Source organism: Chiloscyllium punctatum, chromosome 10, assembly GCF_047496795.1.
Source record: "Chiloscyllium punctatum isolate Juve2018m chromosome 10, sChiPun1.3, whole genome shotgun sequence".
In the NCBI taxonomy this organism is placed as follows: domain Eukaryota; kingdom Metazoa; phylum Chordata; class Chondrichthyes; order Orectolobiformes; family Hemiscylliidae; genus Chiloscyllium; species Chiloscyllium punctatum.
The window spans coordinates 37,564,318-37,588,826 of record NC_092748.1 but is presented as its reverse complement, the minus strand read 5'-3'; the positions used below and the strand labels follow the sequence as shown (position 1 = coordinate 37,588,826).

General features: G+C 43.4%; 1 protein-coding gene across 7 annotated transcripts in view; it reads right to left on the bottom strand.

Moving 5' to 3' along the window:
• ankrd44 (ankyrin repeat domain 44) overlaps positions 1–16,248 on the bottom strand; it is a 224,632-nt gene extending 208,384 nt beyond the window's left edge. For 6 of the 7 annotated variants that reach the window (XM_072578952.1, XM_072578947.1, XM_072578953.1 and 3 more), the window contains exon 1: positions 15,762–16,015. In XM_072578952.1, coding sequence (XP_072435053.1) covers positions 15,762–15,788 — 27 coding nt within the window. In that variant the 5' untranslated portion in view covers positions 15,789–16,015. Of the gene's footprint in view, positions 1–15,761; positions 16,016–16,206 lie in introns of those variants that run through there. The other variant, XM_072578948.1, reaches the window with a different exon arrangement.
• Between the last annotated feature and the right edge of the window lie 8,261 nt (positions 16,249–24,509).

Genomic DNA, 24,509 nt, shown 5'->3' with positions numbered 1-24,509 from the left:
CTCTTCGCAGGAGCATGAGGTGGCACCAATGCAGTATGTAGCGGAAGAAAAGGTGGGGAGTGGTGCCGGTGTAATTACGGAAGATCAACTGTTTTATGTAGCCAACAAAGAGACAGGCATAGCTGGGGCCCATACGGGTGCCCATTGCTACCCCTTTGGTCTGGAGGAAGTGGAAGGATTCGAAGGAGAAATGTTAAGGGTGAGGACCAGTTTGGCCAAACGAATGAGAGTGTCGGTGGAAGGGTACTGTTGGGGACGTCGGGAGAGGAAAAAAACGGAGGGCTTGGAGGCCTTGGTCATGGCGGATAGAGGTGTAGAGGAATTGGATATCCAGGTAAAGATGAGGCGTTGGGGGCTGGGGAAACGGAAGTCTTGGAGGAGGTGGAGGGCATGGGTGGTGTTTCAAACATATGTGGGGAGTTCCTGGTCTGGGGGGATAGGACAGTGTCGAGGTCGGTAGAGATGAGTTCAATGGGGCAGGAGCATGCTGAGACAATGGGTCCGCCAGGGTGATCAGGCTTGTGGATCTTGGGAAGGGGGTAGAACCGGGCAATGCGGGGTTCCCGGACTATGAGGTTGGAAGCTATGGGTGGGAGATCTCCTGAGGTGATGAGGCTCTGTATGGTCTGGGAGATGATGGTTTGGTGATGGGGGGTGGGGTCATGGTCAAGGGGGCGGTAGGAAGAGGTGTCCTCGAGTTGGCGTTTGGCTTCAGCGGTGTAGAGGTCAGTGCGCCAGACTACCACTGCACCCCCTTTATCTGCTAGCTTGACGGCGAGGTTGGGATTGGAGCAGATGGATTCGAGGGCTGCGCGTTGTGAGGATGAGCGGTTGGAGTGGGGGAGGGGGGTAGACAGGTTGAGGTGGTTAATGTCCTGGTGCCAGTTGGAAATGAAGAGGTCGAGGGCGGGTAATAGGCCAGCGCGGGGTGTCCAGGTGGATGCAGTGTATTGGAGGTGGGCGAAGGGATCCTCGGAAGGTGGGCGGGAGTCCTGATTGTGAAAGTAAGCTTGGAGGCGGAGGAAGTGTTCGACGTCACAGCGTATATTAAATTCATTGATGCGTGGACGGAGGGGGATGAAGGCGAGTCCTTTGCTGAGGACTGATCGTTCGTCCTCAGTGAGGGGAAGGTCTGGAGGGATGGTGAAAACTCGGCAGGGCTGGGAGCTGGGATCTGGTGTGGGTGTGGAGCTGGGAGTGGGGGCGGAGCCAGTAACTGGAGTGGGTGTGATGGTGGGGGTAATGGGGGTGGAGTCATGAGCTAGTTCCAAACTTCCAGCTCAGCACTGTCCCCATGACTTGTCCTACCTGCCTATCTCCTTTTCCACCTATCCGCTCCACTCTCCTCCCTGACCTATCACCTTCATCCCCTCCCCTACTCACCTATTGTACTCCATGCTACTTTCTCCACACCCTCACCCTCCTCTAGCTTATCTCTCCACACTTCAGGCTCTCTGCCTTTATTCCTGATGAAGGGCTTTTGCCCGAAACGTCGATTTTACTGCTCCTCCTCGGATGCTGCCTGAACTGCTGTGTTCTTCCAGCACCACCAATCCAAAACCATCATCAAATTGCCTGTGCCCACCTCAGTTCACCCTGTACTCATCCACTGCTGAAACAGTCAGTCAGTCACGCCTTTGTTACTTCCAGACTCACATACAGAGTGATTTGTTACACATATTTGGCTAGCCTCACCCTCTATGTTTGAGACCGTCCAAACACTTCTATACATGTCCTTACTTTAACCAATTCTGCGCAACTCACATTTGTAGTCACTGACCATAATCTGCCCACTCTCAGGCAACACACGACCAAGACTGAGATTTGAAAATCTCGATCTCTCCGTGATATCCATAATCCCCAGCCAGCTCCACACAACGATGAAATATGTATCCTGATCTAATTCAGGCCTCAAGGATTCCAAGCTTTAAGTGTTGTATTTTTAGTAGCTGGGCTTTCAGGTGCCTAAGCCTTAAACTTAAAAATTCCCGCCAAATGCTTTGCCACCCCTTTTGTTTATCCAAAACAGACTCCTTCAAGCTTGGAGCAAGTTTTTCATCATCAGCCCCAATACCAATTTGTCATATTTTGCTTTATAATATTCCTGTGAAACACTGGTGAACCTTTTATTACATTAAATGTCCAATATAAATTCAAATTGTTGTAAGTGTGAAATGATTAAAATCAAAACATTAATTCTGAGTCATAGAGTAACACATTGGCTTGAGCACTAGGATGATGACAATGTGACAGGTACAGGTCAAAGACACACTCAGCTCACATTTGAACGAAGCAGTCAGTTGAAAATTGCGTTCCAATCAATAATCTATCAGCATATTCAGCATTCTATTGTAAAGCACATGCAAGACAGCTTTGTTATTTGAAAAATCAAGTATATGTTTTCAGAGGCAGGATCCTCTCTTCATTAAGGGAACAAGTTGAATGTTGCTTGTCCACTCTTTCTGACTTACTGTGGACTTTCTCCATTCTGGAATGAGAGAGAAGCAGGCGTTAAAGGGAGATGAAAGTGGGTGACAAGCTGTTATTTTTGACAGGGAGGCAAACCAATAGAGTTGAGGGCATGTGGAATTACAGATGTCAGAGGTTGGAGTGGGTGGCAGTATGGGGAAGCTTTTGCAGACAGAGATTGATAGAGTAAGTACAAGAGTAAGAAGTATAGAGAAAAGATGGTGACAGCTAGGCTTGCAAGGTCGAAGTTCAAAATCGAATTAAATTTTTACTAAATTCCCACTAATAATGCACAGAAGAAATGAAACACAATAGCCTTGAAAAGTTTACAAGGGCAACATCGTTAGGCAGTTATCATCGAGTACTGTTTCGTTAAAAATGTTAATACTCCTCAAATGTGCCACCCTAACTTGTTTTTTGGCACTTTTAGTGGGGTAGAGTGAAGAACCCACCTTCACATTGAGCTCCACACTGAAATTATTGATGAGGACTGTTATACAATATCCTGTGGAAGAGCAGAGCATCTCTAAAAGCAACTATCATATTTCTGTATGCAACACAGAGTTTAGATGCCAGATTTCATCCATTCCTACAACAAGGACAGTTAGTCTCAGCTATTACTTATGTTAAAATCCAGGCCAATGTCTTCCTTCTTTTCAGGTGCCAATGGAAATGTTGCATACCAATAGCTTTTTAAAATCCAGATTCTTAACATATATACTCAAATTTATCATGAATTATTATGCATTGTGATGGAACCCCCTGAAGCCTATCTGCTTCCCATTTTTTTAAAAGCATGAACAAAACAATTAAGAATATTAGAATGCATACATTTTTCTCAACTGACAAGAAAACTTTTAAACCACAATTAAATATCTAGTTTGCTTTTACCACTATAGCCACATGGTTTGATCAGTGTCTGGCACAAGAGGAAGGCTTTATTGTAAATGTCAGACACTAGCTTCACTGAACATGAAAAATTGGAACAGATTGCTTCTAAATAAAAGGAAAATAAAACTGAAAATTTACACATTCAGTAGAATGAGGAAATCTAGTTATACCATACAAATTCTAACCACATTTGTAAATTGCTTCTGTGTAGAATGCATATAAACATTTCAAGGGTACAGAACAATTTTTAGCAATCATTTTCTTTTCAACAGCCTCACTCTCAATTCTTGGAGCAATTCATACATTACTATGAAACAATTTTGATAATTGAGACAAATTGCAGCACTTGGCTAATTAAGTCCACATAGGATCATTGAGCTATAAAATAGATTATTTTGAAGGAATACCAATTCAAGCTTGGCTGTTGGAGGAAAAAAAATAGTCCACCCTCCTTCAGCACTGATCCCCAAAGGTGTGAAGGATTTCCTTGGAGCAAGGTAGGAATGGGGAAAGGTCTGAGTTTCTGATTTTAAAGGAATTGAGTTTTTATTTGGGACAGATGAGAAGGAAAAAGGATGAAAAGTATTAGTACTTAAATCACTTAGTTAGTACTTCAATAACCCTAATTTTGAAAACTCAACCCATGTACAGCAATTGGAAAAGACACTGGTTAAATGCTTGGATAGCCTATTCACGACACAACCAAGGATATCTGCTCTAAAAACACCAGTCCAGAATTCATATATTGCAGTGCAATGTTTTCCAAATGGCCAATGTTTAAATGCAAGCAATTTTTGTTTAAAAAGAAACTTAAAAGGCCTGGGACTGTCAAAATGGAGAGGCGAGGAGAATAAAAAGTCTCCGAATTTGTCTTTGCTGCATAGTAAGAACTAGGGGATTATCCAAATTCTGGCAAGTGAACCCAGAGGATTGGAAAAAGTGGAATACACCATTTGACATTGTTGCAATTCTGTCATGGTTCGAGAATAGGGAGACATAGGGAATCCAATATTTTGTAGCATTGACTGGTGATTTTTTAAAATGAGTTGGTGCTTTGTTATTGATTTCTGTATTTTATATGTATGCATCTTTCAGTGTCTAACAGCCCTAAGGAAATATAAATCAAATTAATAATGATCATAGGTCAGAACAAGACTTCATTTATTTTCATACATCACCCGAGTATTTTGCTAAAACAGTGTTTAATAATGTTAATTACTTTCATTATTAAACTCTATTTACATAGTTCCTTTCATAACTTCAAGAGATCTTTCTTCTGCCAATGAAGTACTTTTAAATGGTCTTGCTGCTCCAATGTAAGGAAACTTCATAGCCAGTTTGAATATGGAACCTCCACAAGCAACCATGAAGTGAGCAGATATTCTAGTTCAACGATGCTGATTTGGAGTTACGTTTTGACCAATATATTGAAAGAAGAGCCCCACTCGTCCAATAGTGCTGCAGCATCTTTTATTGTTTACATTAGCAGGGTTAAACAGAACTTCAGCCTAATTTCTCGTAGAAATATGGCACTACAGTGGCTAACACTCCTGCCTCACAGCACCAGGGGCCCAGGTTCAATTCTACCCTTGGGCAACAACTGTGTGGAATTGCACATTCTCCCCATGTCTACACCCACTTTTCCCTCCAGGTACTCCAGTTTCCTCCCATTGTCTGAAGATGTGCAGGTTCGCTGGGAATGGCCATGCTAAATTGCCCATAGTGTCCAGGGAATGTGCAGGTTAGGTGGGTCAGCCATGGGAAAGAGGGTTACAGGGGTTAGGTTGCAGGGGGTGGGGGAGAAAAGATGTCTGGCTCTTCGGAGGGTTAGTGTGGACTCGATGGGTCAAATGGTCTGCTTCCACGCTGTCAGGATTCTATACCATGAACCTAGCAGAGCTCTCTCAGCACTTTTATAGTTTCATCTAGGTTTTCTTTTCAGTAGAAGTCAAGAGACATTAGCTAAACAAGTGTGAAAGACCTAGGAATTTCAAGTGTTAATTCTACATAGCACAAAGTAAATTACTACAAACTTTAGCACTGGGTTAAAAAAAAAGTTACACTGGAAGGTGGTCCTGGCAACAAAACTGAACTCAACCATAAATTAAAAATAATTATAGGCAGTTTATGCTAATTTCAACTATTTGTTGGCCCTTAAGTATGGTCTTAAAAGTAACTTATTTTGAATATTTCACTTTTAATATAAGAAAACATCAAAGGCACTTCACAGGAAAATCAAAATATTACACTGAGAACATAAGGATAATACTTTTCATCTGTTTTCAACCAAGCGAATGAGGATGAAGTTATGGAATCTGCGCTGCAAGTTACTTAAGCAAATTGACAGAGGGAAGAACATGGCATTGGAGGTTGTGGCAGGTTTGAAAGTGGACAAATGTCCTGATCCAGATTAATTACGTCCCCAGTTCCTGTGGGAGTTAAGGGAGGAGATTGCAGGGGCACGAAGCCAAACTTTTAATTCCCCTCTGGCCAAGGGGGAGGTACCAGAGGACTGAAGAACAGCCAATGAGTGATTGTAGAAATAAGCCAGATAGTTACAGACCAGTAAGCAGTAGGGAAACTCGTGAAAATTCTGAAGGAAAGCATCTATCCCCACTTGGAGAGGCAAGGATTGATCAGGGAAAGTCAGAGGAATGTTATGCCCCAACAAATTTGATTGAATTTTTTTGAGGTGACCAGGTGTGTAGACGAAGGTAGTGCAGTTGATATAGTTTATATGGATTTCAGCAAAGCCTATGACAAGGTCCCACATAGGAGGCTTATCAAGAAGCCAAGTGCACATGGGATACCGGATAATTTGATAAAATGGATTCAAAATTGGCTCAGTTGTAGGAGACAAAGGGTGATAACAAAAGCTGCTTTAGTGACTAGAGGCCAACATGCAGTGATGTAACACACAAATCAGTGATGGGTCATTTATATAAATGTGTGTTAGCAGGGAGGGATTAATAAATTGCCAGATGACAAAAATTGTTCAAGTAGTTAACAGTGAGGTTGATTGTCTTTGGGCTAAAAGATAGGTCAAATGGACAGATAAGTGGCAAATGGAATTTAACCCTGAAAAGTGAGGGGCATTACACATGAAAGGAGTAATTTGACAAGAAATTACTCAATTAAAAAGCATGATACAAGGAAGCTCAGTGGAACAAAGGGAACTGGGCGTATCTGTCTATAGATCTCAGAAGGACACGTCAGTGTAGTGGTGAAAAAAGGTACATGGGACATTTGCTTTTATCAACTAAAAAGGTGCAGATTACAAAAGCAGGAAGTCATGTTGGAGCTGTATAGGACTTTGGTGAAACCTACAGAGTACCATCTGCAGTTCTGGTCACATTACTGGAAAGATTTGGTTGCACTGGAGGGCATGCACACCAGTTTCACCAGGATGCTGCCCGGGATGGAAAACTTAAAAGTTTGAGGAAAGGTTGGATAGCTGTGGGATTTTATTTTGAGTAGAGATGACTGAGGGGCGATGTGATCTCTGTTCCACACAGCTTCCTAGTATCATGCCTTTCATGGAATCACTTCTTGTCAAATTACTCCTTCCAAGTGTACAAGATTAGAATAGGCACAGACAGAGTGGATAAGTAGCAGCTGTTCCGTTTAGTTAATGGATCAGTCACAAGGGGACGCCGTTTAAGGTGAAGGGCAGAAGGTTTGTTTGGGGTGGGGGTGGGAAAGGGAGACATTATTTACCCAGACAGTTGTGATGATCTGGAATATGCTGCCTGGGAAAACAGTAGAAGGGAAATTACTTCTCATGCTTTAACACGGGTAAGTGTGAGGTGCAGCCAGGTCACTGTGGATCCCATGCATCATTATCCTCTGGGTAAACTTACTTACTTGATCTCAAAATGCCTTAGCATATTAGCATGCTCCACACAAATCTCACTCTCCTGAGTCAATGCTGATGCAAAGTACTCATTTAGGATATCACCCACATCCTCTGCCTCCAAGTTCCCTTCTTTACCCTTGACTGACCCTATCTTCTTCCTAATTGTTCTCTGGTTTTTTAAAATTTCTAGATAGAATCCCAAGACATTCTATTTAACTCTCCTTGCCAAAGTCCTTTCATGGCCCCTTCTTACTCTAATTGCCTGCTCAAGTTCATTCCTGTTTTCTTCATATTCCTCAAAAGGTGCTAAAATTGGACAGATCCTCAAACTTATATGCACTTCTTTTTTACTTTTGACGAAATTCATAACACCTCTCATTCTCAAAGAGTCCCTCACCTTGCCATTTTTGTCTTTCCTCCTTCCGGAACATACCAGTCCTGACCTCAGCAGATCTTTAAACAATTCCCATATGTCAAATGTGGAGTTGTCTGATAACAGCTTCTTTCAATTAACACTCCCTAGCTCCTGCCTAATACTGACATAATTTGCCCTCCCCTATTGGAGTACCTTGCCACAAGGTCCTGATTTATCCTTATTCACAGTTGTCTTAAAACTTAAGTTGTTGCAATCAGTCTCCAAAATGCTCTCCCACTGAAAAGTCAGTCACCTGGCCATGCTCATTAGCCAGTACAAGGTCCAGTATGGCCCCTTCTCTACACTATCCACCGTTTCAGGAAACCCTCTTGGATGCATTTAAATTCTGCCCTGTCTAAGCCTCTTGCTCGAAAGGAGTCCCAGTCAATATGGGGGAAGTTAAAGTCACTCATTATGACAACTGTTTTTATTGCATCTGCCTACATATTTGTTCCTCATATGACTCAGTGGCTGTTGAGGGGTCTATAGTTTAAACTTAGAGTAATTGCACCCATCTTATTTTGGAGCTCTACCCATATTGCCTCAGAAGGGACATACTAGAGGACTCATCCACTAGTATATCCCTTCTGAGTGCAGATGTAACATTCTCCCCAATTAGTAATGCAACTCCTCCACCTCTTTTACCTTCCTCTCCATCTCATCTAAAACAACAAAACCCTGGAATGTTGAGCAGCCAGCCTTGTCACACTCTCAACCAAGTCTCTGAAATGGCCACAACATCATAGTCCTACGTACTAATCCAGGCTCTTAGTTCATCTGCCTTACCAATAATACTCCTTGCATTGAAATAAACACACTTCAGCCCACAAGTACCATATTGTTCATTTACCTGTCACTACCTGTCCTTTTTTTCCGACTTATGGTCCTAACATGTAGCTTCCCCCAATCCATTCGCTTGCTGACCTGCTGCTCTTGTTCCCAGCCCCCTGCCACTCTAGTTTATAGCACTAGTAAAGCTCTCTGCAAGGATATTGCTTCCCCTCCAGTTTAGTTGCAACCCATCCCTCTTGTACAGGTAACCCCTGTCCCAGAAGAGGTCCCAATGATTGATGAACCTGAAACCTTGCCCCTTGCACCAGCTCCTTAGCCACGCATTCATCTGTCCTTTTTTTTTATGCCATGCCTCGTTAACATGTAGCACTGGTAGTAATAGAGATTACTACCTCAAGATCATGCTTTTCAGCCTCTTTCCTAACTCCATGTACTCCGCAGGATCTCATTCCTCTTTCTACTTATATCATTGGTACCAATGTGCACAACAACCTCCGGCTACTCACCCTAGCCCTTAAGAATTTCGTGCAAACACTCAGACGTCCTTGACCAGGGAGGCAGCACCCCATCCTGGAGTCTCGAACGTATCCACAAAAATGCCTGTCTTTGTCCCTAACTAGCAAGTCTTCTGTCAGTATTGTAAGCTTGGATCTTGGCCAAACCTTCTTTACAGCAGAGCCAGTTTTGGTGCTACACACGTGGCTGCTGCTGTTATATTCCCCTGAGAGATTATTCCACTGCCAAACTGCAACAATATCCAAAACTGTATACCTGTTAGAGAGGGGAATGGCCACAGGAGAACCCTGCACCACCTGCCTGCCTCTCTTGGCAGTCACCCATCTACCTGATTGATCCTGTGGTATGACCAGCTCCCTGTAACTAATGTCTACCATACACTCTGCTCCCTGAATGCTCCTCAGTATGGCTAACTGCCGCTACAACCAAACAATGTGGTCTGTGAGGAGCTGCAGCCAGTCACACTTCTTGCAGACTTTTTTTTACTTCAAAAATATACTTTATTCATGAAATATTATGATGATCTGTACAATTGGTCATGCCATACATACGTAAACATTCCATTTCTTTGCATACAGAGATCAGAATTTATTATTTATATATACAGTCTGTTCATTTACCAATCATATATCCATATGTTTAGCTGAGGCATCAGTGGAGCCCACTTACTGTGTGGGCCCCCTGTTCTTTGGCAGGCAGACATTACACAGTGGTCTTTCCCCACCGCGCCTTGGCGACAGCTGCCCCAAGCTTTAATGCATCCCTCAACACACAGTCCTGGACCTTGGAATGTGCTAGTCCGCAACATTCAGTCAGGGTCAGCCCCTTCAGCTGGAAGAGCAACAGGTTTCAGACCAAAGAGCATCTTTCACTGAATTGATGATCCTCCAGGCACAGTTGATTTCCGTCTCAGTGTGCGTCCCAGGGAACAGACCATACAGCACAGAGTCCCACGTCACGGAGCTGCTCGGGACAAATAGACAATAGACAATAGACAATAGACAATAGATGCAGGAGTAGGCCATTCTGCCCTTCGAGCCTGCACCGCCATTCAATATGATCATGGCTGATCATTCCTAATTAGTATCCTGTTCCAGCCTTATCTCCGTACCCCTTGACTCCACTATCTTTAAGAGCTCTATCCAATTCTTTCTTAAAAGAATCCAGAGACTGGGCCTCCACTGCCCTCTGGGGCAGAGCATTCCACACAGCCACCACTCTCTGGGTGAAGTAGTTTCTCCTCATCTCTGTCCTAAATGGTCTACCCCGTATTTTTAAGTTGTGTCCTCTGGTTCGGCACTCCCCCATCAACGGAAATATGTTCCCTCCTGCCAGAGTGTCCAATCCTTTCATAAGCCTATACGTTTCAATCAGATCCCCTCTCAGTCTTCTAAACTCAAGGGTATACAAGCCCAGTCGCTTCAGTCTTTCCGTGTAAGGCAATCCTGCCATTCCAGGAATTGACCTCGTGAACCTACGCTGCACTCCCTCAATAGCCAGAATAAACTTCTACAAACACCACTGCATTTGTCTCCAGACTTCTTTTGTGTAGGCACATTCCAGAAGGAGGTGCGTGACAGTCTCGTCCCCTACGCAGCAGCCTCAAGGACAGCATGTGGTGCAGCAGAGAGTCCGGGCCTGCATAAAGGATCTCACAGGCAGAGGCCTTCTCACCACCAACCAAGCCATGTCTTGGTGCTTGTTGGAAAGTTCTGGTAATAAGGCATTCTGCCAAATGACTTTGACAGTCTGCTTAGGGAACCGCTCAACAGGATCCGCCCTCTCCTTTTCCCAAAGGGTCTCAAGGACACTACATGCTGACCACTTCCTGATGGACTTGTGGTCAAAGGTGTTTTTCTTCATAAATTTCTCCACAAAGGACAGATGATACGGAACGGTCCAACTACTCGGAGCGTTCCTCGGCAGCAAGGCCAGGCCCATCCTTCGCAACACCTGGGACAGGTAGAACCTAAGTACGTAGTGACACTTGGTGTTTGCATACTAGGGATCCACGCACAGCTTGATGCAGCCACACACAAAGGTGGCCATCAGGGGGAGGGTGGCATTCGGTGTTTTTTCACCCGTTGCACAGAGCTTTGTACATAGAGTCCCTTCGGACCCTGGCCATCTTTGAGCTCCATATAAAATGGAGGATGGCCCAGATGACTGCGACTGCACAGGTTCTGGGAATAGGCCAGACCTGTGCCGCATATAACAACACGGACAGTGCCTCACACCTGATGACCAGGTTTTTTCTACCCGCGATGGAGAGTGACCGTAGCTTCCATCTGCCCAGTTTTTGCCTCACTTTCTTGATACACTCCCTCCAAGTCATGGCACACGCCCCAGCCCCTCTGAACCAAATACCCAGCACCTTCAGGTGGTCAGTCCTGACTGTGAAGGGGATGAAGGATCAGTCGGCTCAGTTCCCGAAGAGCATGGCCTCGTACTTACCTCGGTTGACCTTGGCCCCCAAGGTCTGCTCGAACTGGTCACATATGCACAAGAGACAACGGATCAGAGCGGAAAACAGCAACATCATCCATGTACAGGGAGGCCTTAACCTGCAGGCCCCCGCTGCCAGGAGTAGTCACCCCTCTCAGGCTGACATCCTTCCTAATGGACTCGTCAAATGGCTCTATGCAGCACACAAACAAGGCAGGAGAGAGCGCGCAGCCCTGCCTGATTCCAGATCTGACTGGGAAGCTATCTGATTCCCACCCATTGATGGAGACTGCATTGAATGTTGGTGTAGAGCAGTCTGATCCAATTGCAGATGCCCTCCCAAAAGCCCATTTTGGAGAGAACATCTCTCATATGCATACGTGATATCCTGTCAAAGGCTTTCTCCTGGTCCAGGCTGATGAGGCAGGTGCCTAACCCCCTAACCTGCACATATCCCTGAGGAGTGCGAGACTTTCAGTGATCTTCCTGCCTGGAACAGCACAGGTTTGGTCACGGTTGATCACTGATCCCAGCGCAGGCCTGGCCCAATTGGCGATGACCTTTGCCAAGATTTTGTAATCTGCATTCAATAGTGAGATTGGTCTCCAATTTCTGATTTCCTCCCTCGCCCCCTTCTGCTTGTAGATGAGGGTGATGATGCCTTTCCTCATGGATTCACTCATGGTACCTGCCAGAAGCATACTGACATACACCTCCAGCAGGTCCAGGCCAATCGATTCACACAGAGCAGAATAGAGCTTGACCGGTAAGCCATCGCTTCCGGGAGTTTTATTCTTTTTGAAGGACTCGAGGGCCTTGGTCAGCTCATCCAAAGATAGTGGCTGGTCCAGCCTCTCCAGTGTTCTGTCATCTAAGACCTCCGTGATAGAGGACAGGAACAACTGGGAAGCCGCACTCTCAGTTGGCTTTGCGTCTTACAGACTGGCATAGAAGGATTTGCTGATCCTCATGACATCAGCCTGAGATGACGTTATCGAGCTATCTTCTTCCTTCAGGCTGCTGAGCACAGAGCTCTCTTTGTGCACCTTCTGGAAGAAGAAACGTGAGAATGTCTCATCCTGCTCCACAGAGCGGACCCTAGAACAGAAGATTATCTTGGAGGCCTCAGAGGCAAAGAGCGAGGCTTGCTGGCCCTTCACCTACTGGAGGTCCGCCATGACATCGACTCTCATCGTTGCAGCAGGAGCAGGCTCTGCGACTTTCCTGGAGTTGGGGCAGTTTTCCCCGCCTCTCGCCTCCTGAACACCTTTGAGGGTGAAGAACCTCTTGATGTTCCCTTTTACTGTTTCCCACCAGTCTGCTGGAGTCTCAAACAGGGGCTTCTCAGTTCTCCAACCTGCATAATCCCTCTTGAGCTCCTCAATGTTTCCCGGGGTCAACAGCTTGGTGTTCAGCTTCCACATTCCCTTGCCAGCCCGTTGCTCGTCCTATAGGTGACAGTCGGCCAACAGGAGGCATAGGTCAGAAAAGAACACCGGCTTGACGTCGGTGGATCTGAACGAGAACGTTCGGGACACAAACAGGTAATCTATCCTTGAGCGGATAGACCTGTCTGCCTGTGACCAGGTGTATCTATGCTGCGCTCCGTCTGCAGGGGTGCTGAAGACATCGTGCAGCTTGGCATCTTTGACCATTTCCATCAGCACCCTGGATTGGTGTCTAGTTTACTGTTCTCCCCCCCCCGCCGGATCGTCCAACTGCATCAATAATACAGTTGAAGTCTCCGGCCACACTTCCTGCAGACAGAGTCATTAGGGACGGTAGACTGTTCCTTTATCTCTCATATCTGGGGAGAGCTCACCACTGCCCTGAACACCATCTCTGCCCCTTTACACAAAAAGATAAAATAATCTTAATTTGCTTGCCTTACTCACTGGAGCCCAGTGTTCACCTAAGCCTGCACTTACTCCAACCAACAGCACTAACTGGTAACTTAAGTTAAAATGCTTAACTCAAACTTGATTAATAAAGTTAGGGCAATTTGCATTTGGATTGCCAATTGTGCCAAAGTGGCAACTCTACTTCGGATTACTTAATCTTCTGGAGTTTTGGATTCCCATCCCAAAGTTATATCAGAAAGATACCCTTACTAACAATAAAAGCAACCGCGAATAAAGTACTTATATGGGGCAGGTTTAATAGACAACTGCAAAATCAACATAGTTCATCTCAGTAAGTGTAATCGAGAATTGATCATTCTGCATCCCCTTAGTTGAATTAGAGAAGCCTACAGAAGTGAATTGAGGAAATATGAAGTAATTTATAACATGAAATTTTGGAATACGTGCAATTTGAATTTACCATGCAAAACGTGGAATACTAAAAGCTATCAGAAATCATGTCATCATTTTCAAAAGACTGACTTTAGAAGGCAGACTACATGCTACTATATTCAATTATATGAATAGGCAAGTAGCTAAAACAGAAGAGTCAAAACTAATAAACCTGTTCCTAAAAAGTGTGATCCGGACACATCTCATTGCTGTTTGTAGAACCTTGTTTTGCATAACCTGCTGCCACAGTTCCATGCAGTAAAATAATGGCTATGCTTCAAAGTACTTCATTGATTGTGAAGCTCTTTGGCACATGCTGGGATACAGAAAATTGTTCTTTAAATGCATTTTTTTCCTTTAATGGTATGAGAGATAGCTTGCAGATATCTACTTTATGTCTATACCAAAACGGAAACAAATAATGTAGTGGAAACACTTAGATTAAACATTCTGTAGGGAAAGAGAGGAGGTTAATATCACAGAAGTGGACCCTTCACAAAAAGATTTTTTCATTCATTCACATCCAAAACATTAATCCATGCACTTCGCGCCACAGAGTATTGTACAAGGGCAAAACAAGTACAAATTGTTCAAATTTTATATTATAATCAATATAGACAAGGAGGCTGAGAGAGCAGAGCAAGCCAGGCAGCATCAGGAGGTGGAGAAATCAAACCTTTCAGGTATAACCTTTCTTCAGGAATCCTGTGCACTTCCAGCCTCCTGCTCTTTGTATATCAGCATCTGCAGTTTTTTTCCATCTCTATCATAGTCATTGTGTCATTCAAATCATGAGGTGTTAATGTTTAGAATTTTTCCAAAAATGAACAGCATTTTTGTGGTGATACATTTTTAAACAATATACTTCAACTTTGCTAAAATAAATTTTACATTTCTGCTCACAAAATATTCTTGTTCTATAGTATTTTCTTCAGCATAATCTGCTTCAACTGCAAGAATGTAATACAGAAAATAGTTTGCAGAATACTACTTATTTTCATAAGAAATCTCCTGCAATTTGCTACCAAAATAAAACAATCCATACCGTTCTAACAGCGAAAATATCAAATTAGAAGTACATTACTTGAGTCTTTGCAATTCCAGTCATTTTGCAAAGACTTAAAGTAAAACGTAATACCAGTTTAAAATAAATTTCAAAAAAACTGAAATATGTATAAATCGTTTTAAATTATGTCTCAATTCTATAATCCCCTACTTGCAGTTCCTTCCGCTTGCCTGGACTGAAACACTAAACTATGCATCTCACTCTTCTCAACGTTTCAAAAGAGGAAGTCAAGATTAAGTAAATTACTGTACAAGCTTTATCCAACACGTAACTGACATTTTATAGTAAGACAAAGGGGGCTTGAAATCTTCAAGTTTTTTCCTAATTGCCTTCTCCCAAACTCTGAAAAGCACCTGATATTGCCATGCCTCAGAATGCAATTATATCACGGAAAACATTTTTAATCAGACATAATAATCAAGAAAAAACATAATCAACTCATGTTGCCTACATCCTCCATCGCCCCCATCTTTCGGATTCAACATCTGATTTCTTGTGAAGCTTTTATGACAGAGAGATAAAAAAATCTAACTTAACTGCTGCAAAAGCATAATCTTACGATATTGTTCCAGTCTAGGTGATGAACATAAAATGAAAAAAAAATACGTGAAAAGTATTTTTAAATATTCCCCAGCGGGTCCGTGCAGTTCTCAAAACAGCAACATTGACGGACTCCTGCCCCTTGCAAGAGGGAAAAAAAAACACAGCATTGCTCCACATTAAAATTATAAATATTTTAAAAATGCAGAAGGGAAAAAAAACCCCATCACTGGCTAAGCTTGTTCCACCGGCCAGCCCAGCTCTGGAGCAGATTTTAGTTTTAAAGCACGACAGTCAACACAGCTCCTTCTGGCAGCACCGTTCCAGAGGCCGGCTGGAACCTCCCAAAATTCCCTCTCGGGTCAATGCCCCCCCCTTCCCCTTCCCCTTCCCTCTCCTCCTCCTCTCCCTCATTCCTCCTTCACTCCCCTCCATCTTCCCCTAGTCTTTCCCCCCCCCCCCCCGGGTGTTTCTTACCTGCTCCGTCAGCTTGAGGGCACCCATTCCTCCGCCGTTCACATATATATTATATATTATATATATATAATATGTACCAATCCACCCGCAGCTGCTCCGCTGACGGTTGTGGATTTTGTAAATTTTTTTCTCTCTCTCTCGATTTACTTCTATCCCTCCCCGGCGGACGGTCAAGAGAGAGAGAGAAAAAAAACACGGTTTCAAAAAAGAAAATACCCCGACAGCGAAGTAACGGCCGCCCGCGCGCCCGCCCCCAGCGCGCGCCGCTCGTTCTTGCCTCCTCCCCCCCCTCCCTACCCCACCTCGAGCGGAAGTCGCGCGAGCAGTCCAGACCCGATAGGATTCCATCAGCTGATGTCATCCGAACGCGAGCGCTGCTACCCCTTTGGTCCCTGCACCCGGCGGCGCGGGGCTGCGTTGTGTGGGACTAGCTGCTGGTCCAGACCTTGGTTCTTGCTAAGCCCTTGCCCATTCAGTTGTTTGCGGGCTCCGCGCATTCCTCTGTCTCTTGTCCCCATCCCTTCCCCCGCAATCCGCTTTGAAGGATCCCGGCCGGCAGGCAGCCCGTCCGAGCTGCATCTCTTAAAATGCACGGGCTGCAAACAAAGCGCCCTAAAGGCTGACAGTACAACAGATATTGGCTGGGGGGGGTGGGGGACTGTTCGTGGAGGGAGTCGGACGAGCTGCAGTACATTATCTTAATGGCACCGACATAGACAATTTTTAAAAAAACTTTTGGAGTCAGATTGCACGTGATCAGACCATTCGGCCTGTCGTGCCTATGCAGGCTCTATGAAATTATTCCCACTCCCCTACTCTTTCCCCATCGTACTGCAAGTTTCCTGTTCCAAACGTGTAACACCCTTTTGAAAGTTACAATTGAATCTGTTTCCACCACCTAGGTCATGCTGTCTAGATTAGAACAACTCATTGTGGTTAAATTCGTAATTTTTCCTCGCTCTCTGTACCAAAAACCTTTATTGTGAATCTTCCTGTAGTTCCTTGCCCTCCTACCAGTTGACGTGGGTTCTCCTTGCTTTCTTTATTGAAACATTTATTTTGAAGACAAAAATATCCCCTCGGTCTTCTTCACTCCAAGAGGAACAATCTTTCGTGTGTCGAGTGAAGTCCCTGAGCAAATGTTGGCAAATAGGTTTATTTTAAATGACAAAAGCTTTTGTACGACTTTAGAGTCATTTGAAGGACTCTGAAAAGACATACATCACATTTTCGCAGGAAAAGAGACACGAAACAGTGATCTGCTTTTAGATTCCTGGTAATCACAGTTGAATGGCTGTAGTTCCAGAGCAACCCATTTGATTGGACCATTCGCTGCTTTTAAAATGTTGAAGGATGGAAGGAAATTAAGATACTGCAAGGGAAATAAATTGTGACTCTTCGTGTTTTGCCTTTGCCAACATTCTTCCCATTGTAATAAAAAAAACTGGCCAATTCTGGCATAACAAATAATATTCACTGCAACTGATAATGGGAACATGAAAAACAAGAGTTCAAATTTCAAATTCAAGATTTTATTTTGTTATGAGTAAACTAACATTATCAGTCAAACGGTTAGCTAGAAGTTGGCATCCGTGCAAGAAAACTACGTTAATTCTTAAAATACAACAGCAGAAATTGCTGGAGAAACTCAACAAGAAGGACTGTGATTCTCCAAGAAGGGTCATTGAACTCAAAACATTAACTGTTCCCTCCCCACAGATGTTGTCAGACCTGCTTGAGTTTCTCCTGCAATTTCTATTATTGTTTCAGATTTCCAGCATCCACAGTTCTTTGTTTTATTTTAATTAAGCTAATTGTTCGGTAACGTTAGACCATGTTTCAAAACAACACATCATTAAATGACGTTCAGCATAGTTGCAGAGAGATTGCACCTTTGTACTGATTCTGAACTGGCTGGAGGTCCAGGACTGCAACCTAATTCACAACATTCTAAGCTGCCCAAGATATTAATTGTATTTTTGCTGAGAAAAGCATGATCATGATTACATACATAAAAGCATTGAATATCTTTGAAGTAAAATCAATCAAATGTAAAGCGCTTTGGAAACTACACTTCCTGTAATTACGGAAGACACTAATCATCTATCTTCCCTGATTAAGGCTTCACTTTAAAGTTTCTTAATTCAAATTGCTTCTAAATATTCGATTTTACAAATTGAGAGTTATACTCATGCACAAACTAATGTCCAGGCATGCAAAGAACTTTCTAACTGAACACACAATTTCCAACCAGATAAGTCAAGCAATGCAAATATATTTATGTGCTTCCCATAAAAAAACTAACAATTTTTAAAATATATTTTTATTTTAAAAAGGGATTTTTTTCTTTTGAATATTACAACAAATAGAAAACCAAGCAATTCAAACCAATGTTAAAAAACAAACCCACTAATTACATAAATAAATAATAATGAATAACTAAGCTAAAGAAGAAAAATCTTAACAATAATAACCATAACACAACTCAGCAAAACAAAGCAATAGCCCTCAATCATGGAGCGCAGAAGTTTATATATTCATATGTTCGTAGATCCCCCTCTGTGGATACCAAATTCATTTCATAGAATTGCCATGGCTACATAAAGGATCTTATTAATATGGTGGACAAATCTGTATCCAGGTAGTCCAAAAAAGGCTGCACGTATTAAAGAAATTCTCAGTATGGTGCACCATAAGAAACTCCAAGGGGATGTACTCCATGACTAGCTTACACCAGCCCTGGGGGATTTTCCGACACCCACCCTAATAGAATGTTCTTTCTTGCACAAAAAGTGAGGATACTGAAAAGCCTTTTTTTTGTGTACATCTAATGAAAGTGAATTAACAAAGCCAAGAAGAAGAGATATCTGATCCATTTCCACCTCCATCCTCAAGGCCTTCTCTATTTCGCCAACCATAGCGCTCCTGTATGCCCGCAGTCTGTGGCTGGACCAAAGACAATGAGTAAGCGTGCCCATGCTCACTTTACATTTAGGACACTTTGGAGATGCTCCTGCTTTAAGTCTAGCGAGGCAGTCTGGGCTAAATGGACCCTGTGAAGAATCTTGAATTGCAAGGCACGGGTCCTCTTGCAAATCGAGATCCTTCATGCATTTTCCCAGATATCCTCCCATATTTCAGAAGAGATCTCAACGTCCTGTTCCCTCTCCTATACTTTACACAGCCGTTTGGTCTTGTCCGAGGGACCCTATCCCAATAGATGACAAGCGTTGCTGACAGATAATATATCCTCAGCACTCAACACCCTCTCCTCAATGTCAGACTTATAAGCATCAGTTAGAAATGTGGTCTCTTTTTCTATGAAATTTCTAATTGAAGGAAATGAAAGAGGTCCCTACTGGGCAATTCATACTTCCGAGCCAACTGGTCAAAAGACCCATCAATATGTCCCCTTCAATTAAATCACTCAGGATGGCACAATCCTAGCTGCCCATAGTTTAAACCCAGAGTCCATCATCCTGAAAGACCAGCAATACCAACTATGGGTGTCAAATATGATGTTTTCGCAATATTGCCCTCCTCCTGACGCATTGCCCTCCACACTTTGACAGTATTGATGACTATTGAGCTATGATAATATTCCTTAACTGTTCTAAGTTTGTCTAAGAACAGCAGACTAATAAGGGGTTATCTTGCCTGAGATGCTTTGATGTCCAACCAAAGTGAGTGAGTCCCTCTGGGCCCAATCATTCAAGTAAGATAGCAACAAGTTTAACTGATAGTTTTTGATATCTGGGAGGCCCACTCCTCCCAGTCTGTAAGGTAGCTGCAATTTATGTCAATTTAATTAGGGACTGCTTGCGGGACCAGATAAAAGAACTAAACCAGCTGTTCAGTCTTCTAAATATTTGCTTAGTAACAAGTAGAGAAAGCGTTCGCATAGGATACAACAGGCAGGGCAGAATGATCATTTTAATGAGAGCTATCCGACCTAACCAAGAGATCATAAGTGCTTCCCATCTACAAAGGTCCTGCTTGATTCTGTCGAATAAATGGGAAAAATTGGCTTTAAATAGCCGATCAAAAATGGGAATAATAAATATACCTAAATAGGGAAAGCCCTCCTGTGACCATCTAAAGGAGAACCGAGATCTACCCTCAGGATCAGGCACTCTGAGGTGACCACCCATAGGCATGGCCTCTGATTTCACAAAATTGATCTTATAACCAGAGAAGCCACCAAATAAATTGATGCATTGTATCAGATGTGGCACTGACACTATTGAGTTTGATAAGAAGACAAGAATGTCATCCACATACAATGCAACCTTATGTCACTTCATCCTCACCCTGAAACAGTTATATTGAGATCCCAGCGTATTGCCTCTGCCGTGGATTCGATCATCAATGTGAAAAGCAATGGTGACAAGGGACAGCCCTGTCAACTGCCCCTACAAATATTAAAATGGTTTGACCATACATCATTGGTGAGGACTGCGGCAAGAGGATCACTATACAAAACCTCCACCCACCTGATGAAGGTCTCTCCCAGGCCAAACCGCTTCAAAGTATGAAAGCATTATGGGCACTCAACCCTGTCAAATACCTTTTCCACATCTAAGGAGATCACCAATCCCTGTACCGATTGCTGTTGACATACTTGGATCATGTTAAGTAATTTCCTGACATTATCATCGATCTGTGACCTTTTGATGGAGGGCAGTACAGATTCTAACCTTCATGTCAGAGTCTTGGATAAGATTTTGAAGTCAACATTCAGGAGTGTAATGGGTCTATAGGAAGCACAGTCCTCTGGAGCCTTCCTTTTTTAACAATGAGAGAGATATTCACCGCTCTTAGAGATGGTGGGAGAAGGCCATGTTTATGTGAGTCATTAAGCATACTAAACATTGGCCCTGACAACATACTTTTAAGTTCCTTATAGAACTTACTAGGGAGCCCATCAGGACCTAGAGCCTTTCCATTCTGGAGCTGCCTCACAGCCTTCTGCACCTCTTGCTCTGGCAGTGGGGCATTGAGGAAAGACTCTTGTTGAGGGATCACTCCCGGAAGGTCCAAGTTCTTAAAAAAAGACTCTATCCTAAACTGCATACTCCCACAGCTTTCAGATTAGTATAATTCAGAGTAAACTTTCTGAAATGTTGCATTAATCTTTTTAGAATTGTAGGTTACATTTCCAGTGTTCTCTCTGATCAAGGTAATGGCTTGAGGGGGCATTCCTTTACCTAGCAAAGTACACGAAGTACTTGCCCAGCTTATCCCCATGCTCAAACAGCCTTTGACTTGCAAATGTAAGCTCCCTCTTTACGGTCCGTGTGATCATGGAGTTCAACATAGACTGAAGCGCCGTGATTCTCTGCAGTTTAACCAGTGAGGGCCTGTCAAAATATGCCTTTTCAGCAAAGTTCAAATGTGTCTTGAGCAAGCGTTGCTGCTCTCATCCGTCCGTCGCTTCTTACTGGCTGAATAGGAAATAAGCAACCCCCTAGCATAAGCTTTAGGTGTTTCCCATAGACTGGATGGGCTACTGGCCAAGCCTGAATTAATATCTAAAAAGTCCCTGAACTCAGTAGAAAAAAATTCAATAAACCTGCTATCCTTGAGGATGAAAGGGTCTAGTCACCAGTGCCTCGAGCCTACCACAGTATCCTAACTCTTAACCATTAAATACACTGGGGCATGATCAAAAATAGTGACTTGCCAATTGTACACGATGCCACCGAGCCTGAATGTTCTGTGGGGGTCAGAAAAAGATCAATCCTGGTATGGCATTTATGTGGGTTCGAGAAGAAGGTGAAATCCCTGTCAATAGGGTGAAGTTGTCTCCAAACTTCTACCAACCCCAATTCAGCACACAAATCTCTTAAATGTTTAGATCACAAAGAAGATATCATTGGGCAATCTGTCTACCATAGGGACTATGAGACAATTGAAATCCTCTTCTCTGATAATATGTCGAGATGCAAGGTTAACCAGTCTAGAAAGTGCGTTTGTCTAGAATTTAAGTGGGTGGGCCAGGGACAGTGAACATTTAAAATCTTGTATTCTTCCCCATGTATCAAAGCTTTAAGGATTACAAATCTCCTGTGTGCCTTTAATACCCTCTAATAACTTAAATGGGGGATTCTTTTGAACTAAACTGGCCGCCCCTCCACCCCTCATATTGAAAGATGAAAAATGAACCCAGTCAGACCCATTCTATTGCAGCTTCAAATGCTCCGCATAATCTAAGTGTGTTTCTTGTAATAAGGCAACATCCACCCTCTCCCTTTTAAGGCTGGAAAGTACCTTCTTCCTCTTGACAGACGAATGACTCCCCTTAATATTCCAGGTCCATCACTTAAACACATCCTTAGCCATAACCTTCCGCAGCACCATTTCGACTCCAGACAGGAAGAACCCAAACTACAGATTGCTGAGCTTTAGTACAAAATAATCCACAAAACCCAAAATCAACACAGACTAAAATAACTACAACCAACAAATCTACAAAACTTATCAAAACAATATATAGCAAAAACAGAAAAACAAAAAAAATCACCAAAGGCATTGATTGGACGAAGTTACCCCCATTCAAGGGGGACACCTACATATCCTACAACCCTACTAACCAACCCAACCGCCCTCTCAACCCCATACCAGCCAGGCTCACGCCACATACACTGACCACCTGGTAGAGAAAAAAATCACCAAGAGCAAGGTTAGTACTATAAACAAGTCAACTAAAAATAAGTATGTCACCCATCCCTTAACATAACTTAGAGATTAAAGATAAATACTCTATCCATCATGGACATCATTTCACACAACTTATTACAAACAGGAGACTCCAGCAAGTCCTTGTTAATGAAGAACAAACCCGAACTGCTCTGTCCTCTGTGCCTATTTGGCTGTTCAACCTAAGTCAACATGTCCACAAAGTTCTTCACTTTTTCTGGTGAGTCGGACGAATGTATGGATCCATTATGATTAGCCCTGAAAGCAATGCTGGATACCTCAGAGAATACTGGATCCCAAGCTCTCTCAATCTCTTCTTGACGCTATCGTCCTAACTTCCTTTTCCAGACCAATGCTGCCGAGAAGTCTTGAAAAAAACATACCAACACCCTTGGGTCCCTTCCCTGGGCTCTTGAGGCTTCCAAAACCCTCTGCTTGTCTTTATAATGATGGAACCTCACCAGGACAGGCATGGGTTCTGATCCATGTCTGGCTTTTGTGCCCAATCCAATGGGCTCTTTCAATTGTTATTCTTCCCTTCTCAGCCTCCGAACCAAGGGATTCGGGGAACCACTTCTCAAAGAACTCCACCGGCCGCTCACCTTCCGTCCCCTCCAGTATGCCAACAACGCGCAGGTTCTTTCTTCTGCCCCTGTTTTCAAGATTGTCTACCAAATCCAACAGACCACAGACCTGTGTTCGCAGGGCTTCAATCCGACTGTTTGAGGAGTCAGTCTCTGTCTCTACCTCTGCAGCACGGTGCTCGAGTTCATCGGTCACTTTTCCCAGGTTTTGTAGCATAGCAGACACAGGAGCCAGCTTCTCTTCAATTTTTTCCTCGATCCGTTTCCCCAGGACCTCACAAGATTTGGCCACCTCTTCAACCAAGGTCTGGTGAGTAAGCAATCCGGCTGCTTCAGTGGGCTGCACCGTGGCCCCAGTCCTGGGCAAGCTTTCTCCTTTTTTCAGCATTCTCCAGCTGCAAGGGCAGAGATAAGTCAATTTTGGAGGGGTTTCTAGCTCCTTTACTGTATTTTTATTCACAGTAAAGTGTATGGGACAGATTCTAGCTATGTTGGGTCGGTGTTGTAGCGTGGCGCCCAGCAATTGAGAAACAAACTTGTAAAGAGATCTCAGCTATCTGTAAGAATAATAGGTATGGTAGGGGATTTTAACTTTCCAAACATCAACTGGGACTGCCATAGTGTTAAAGGTTTAGACGGAGAGGAATTTCTTAAGTATGTACAAGACAATTTTCTGATTCAGTATGTGGATATACCTACTAGAGAAGGTGCAAAACTTGAGCTACTCTTAGTAAATAAGGCAGGGCAGGTGACTGAGGTGTCAGTGGCGGAGCACTTTGGGACCAGCGACCATAATTCTATTCATTTTAAAATAGTGATGGAAAAGGATAGACCAGATCTAAAAGTTGAAGTCCTAAATTGAAGAAAGGCCAATTTTGATGGTATTAAGCAAGAACTTTTGAAAGCTGATTGGAGGCAGATGTTCACAGGTAAAGGGATGGCTGGAAAACGGGAAGCCTTCAGAGATGAGAGAGCAAGAATCCAGAGAAAGTATATTCCTGTCAGGGTGAAAGGGAAGGCTGGTAGGTATAGGGAATGTTGGATGACTAAAGAAATTGAGGGTTTGGTTAAGAAAAAGAAGGAAGCATATGTCAGGTAGAGACAGGATAGATCGAGTGAATCCTTAGAAGAGTATAAAGAAAGTAGAAGTATACTTAAGAGGGAAATCAGGAGGGCAAAACTGGGACATGAGGTAGCTTTAGCAAATAGAATTAAGAAGAATCCAAAGGGTTTTTACAAATATATTAAGGACAAAAGGGTAACTAGGGAGAGAATATGGCTCCTCAAAGATCAGCAAGGGGAGATACTAAATGAATATTTTGCATCAGTATTTACTGCGGAAAAGGATATGGAAGATATAGACTGTAGGGAAATAGATGGTGACATCTTGCAAAATGTCCAGATTACAAAGAAGGAAGTGCTGGATGTCTTGGAAAGGTTAATGGTGGATAAATCCCCAGGACCT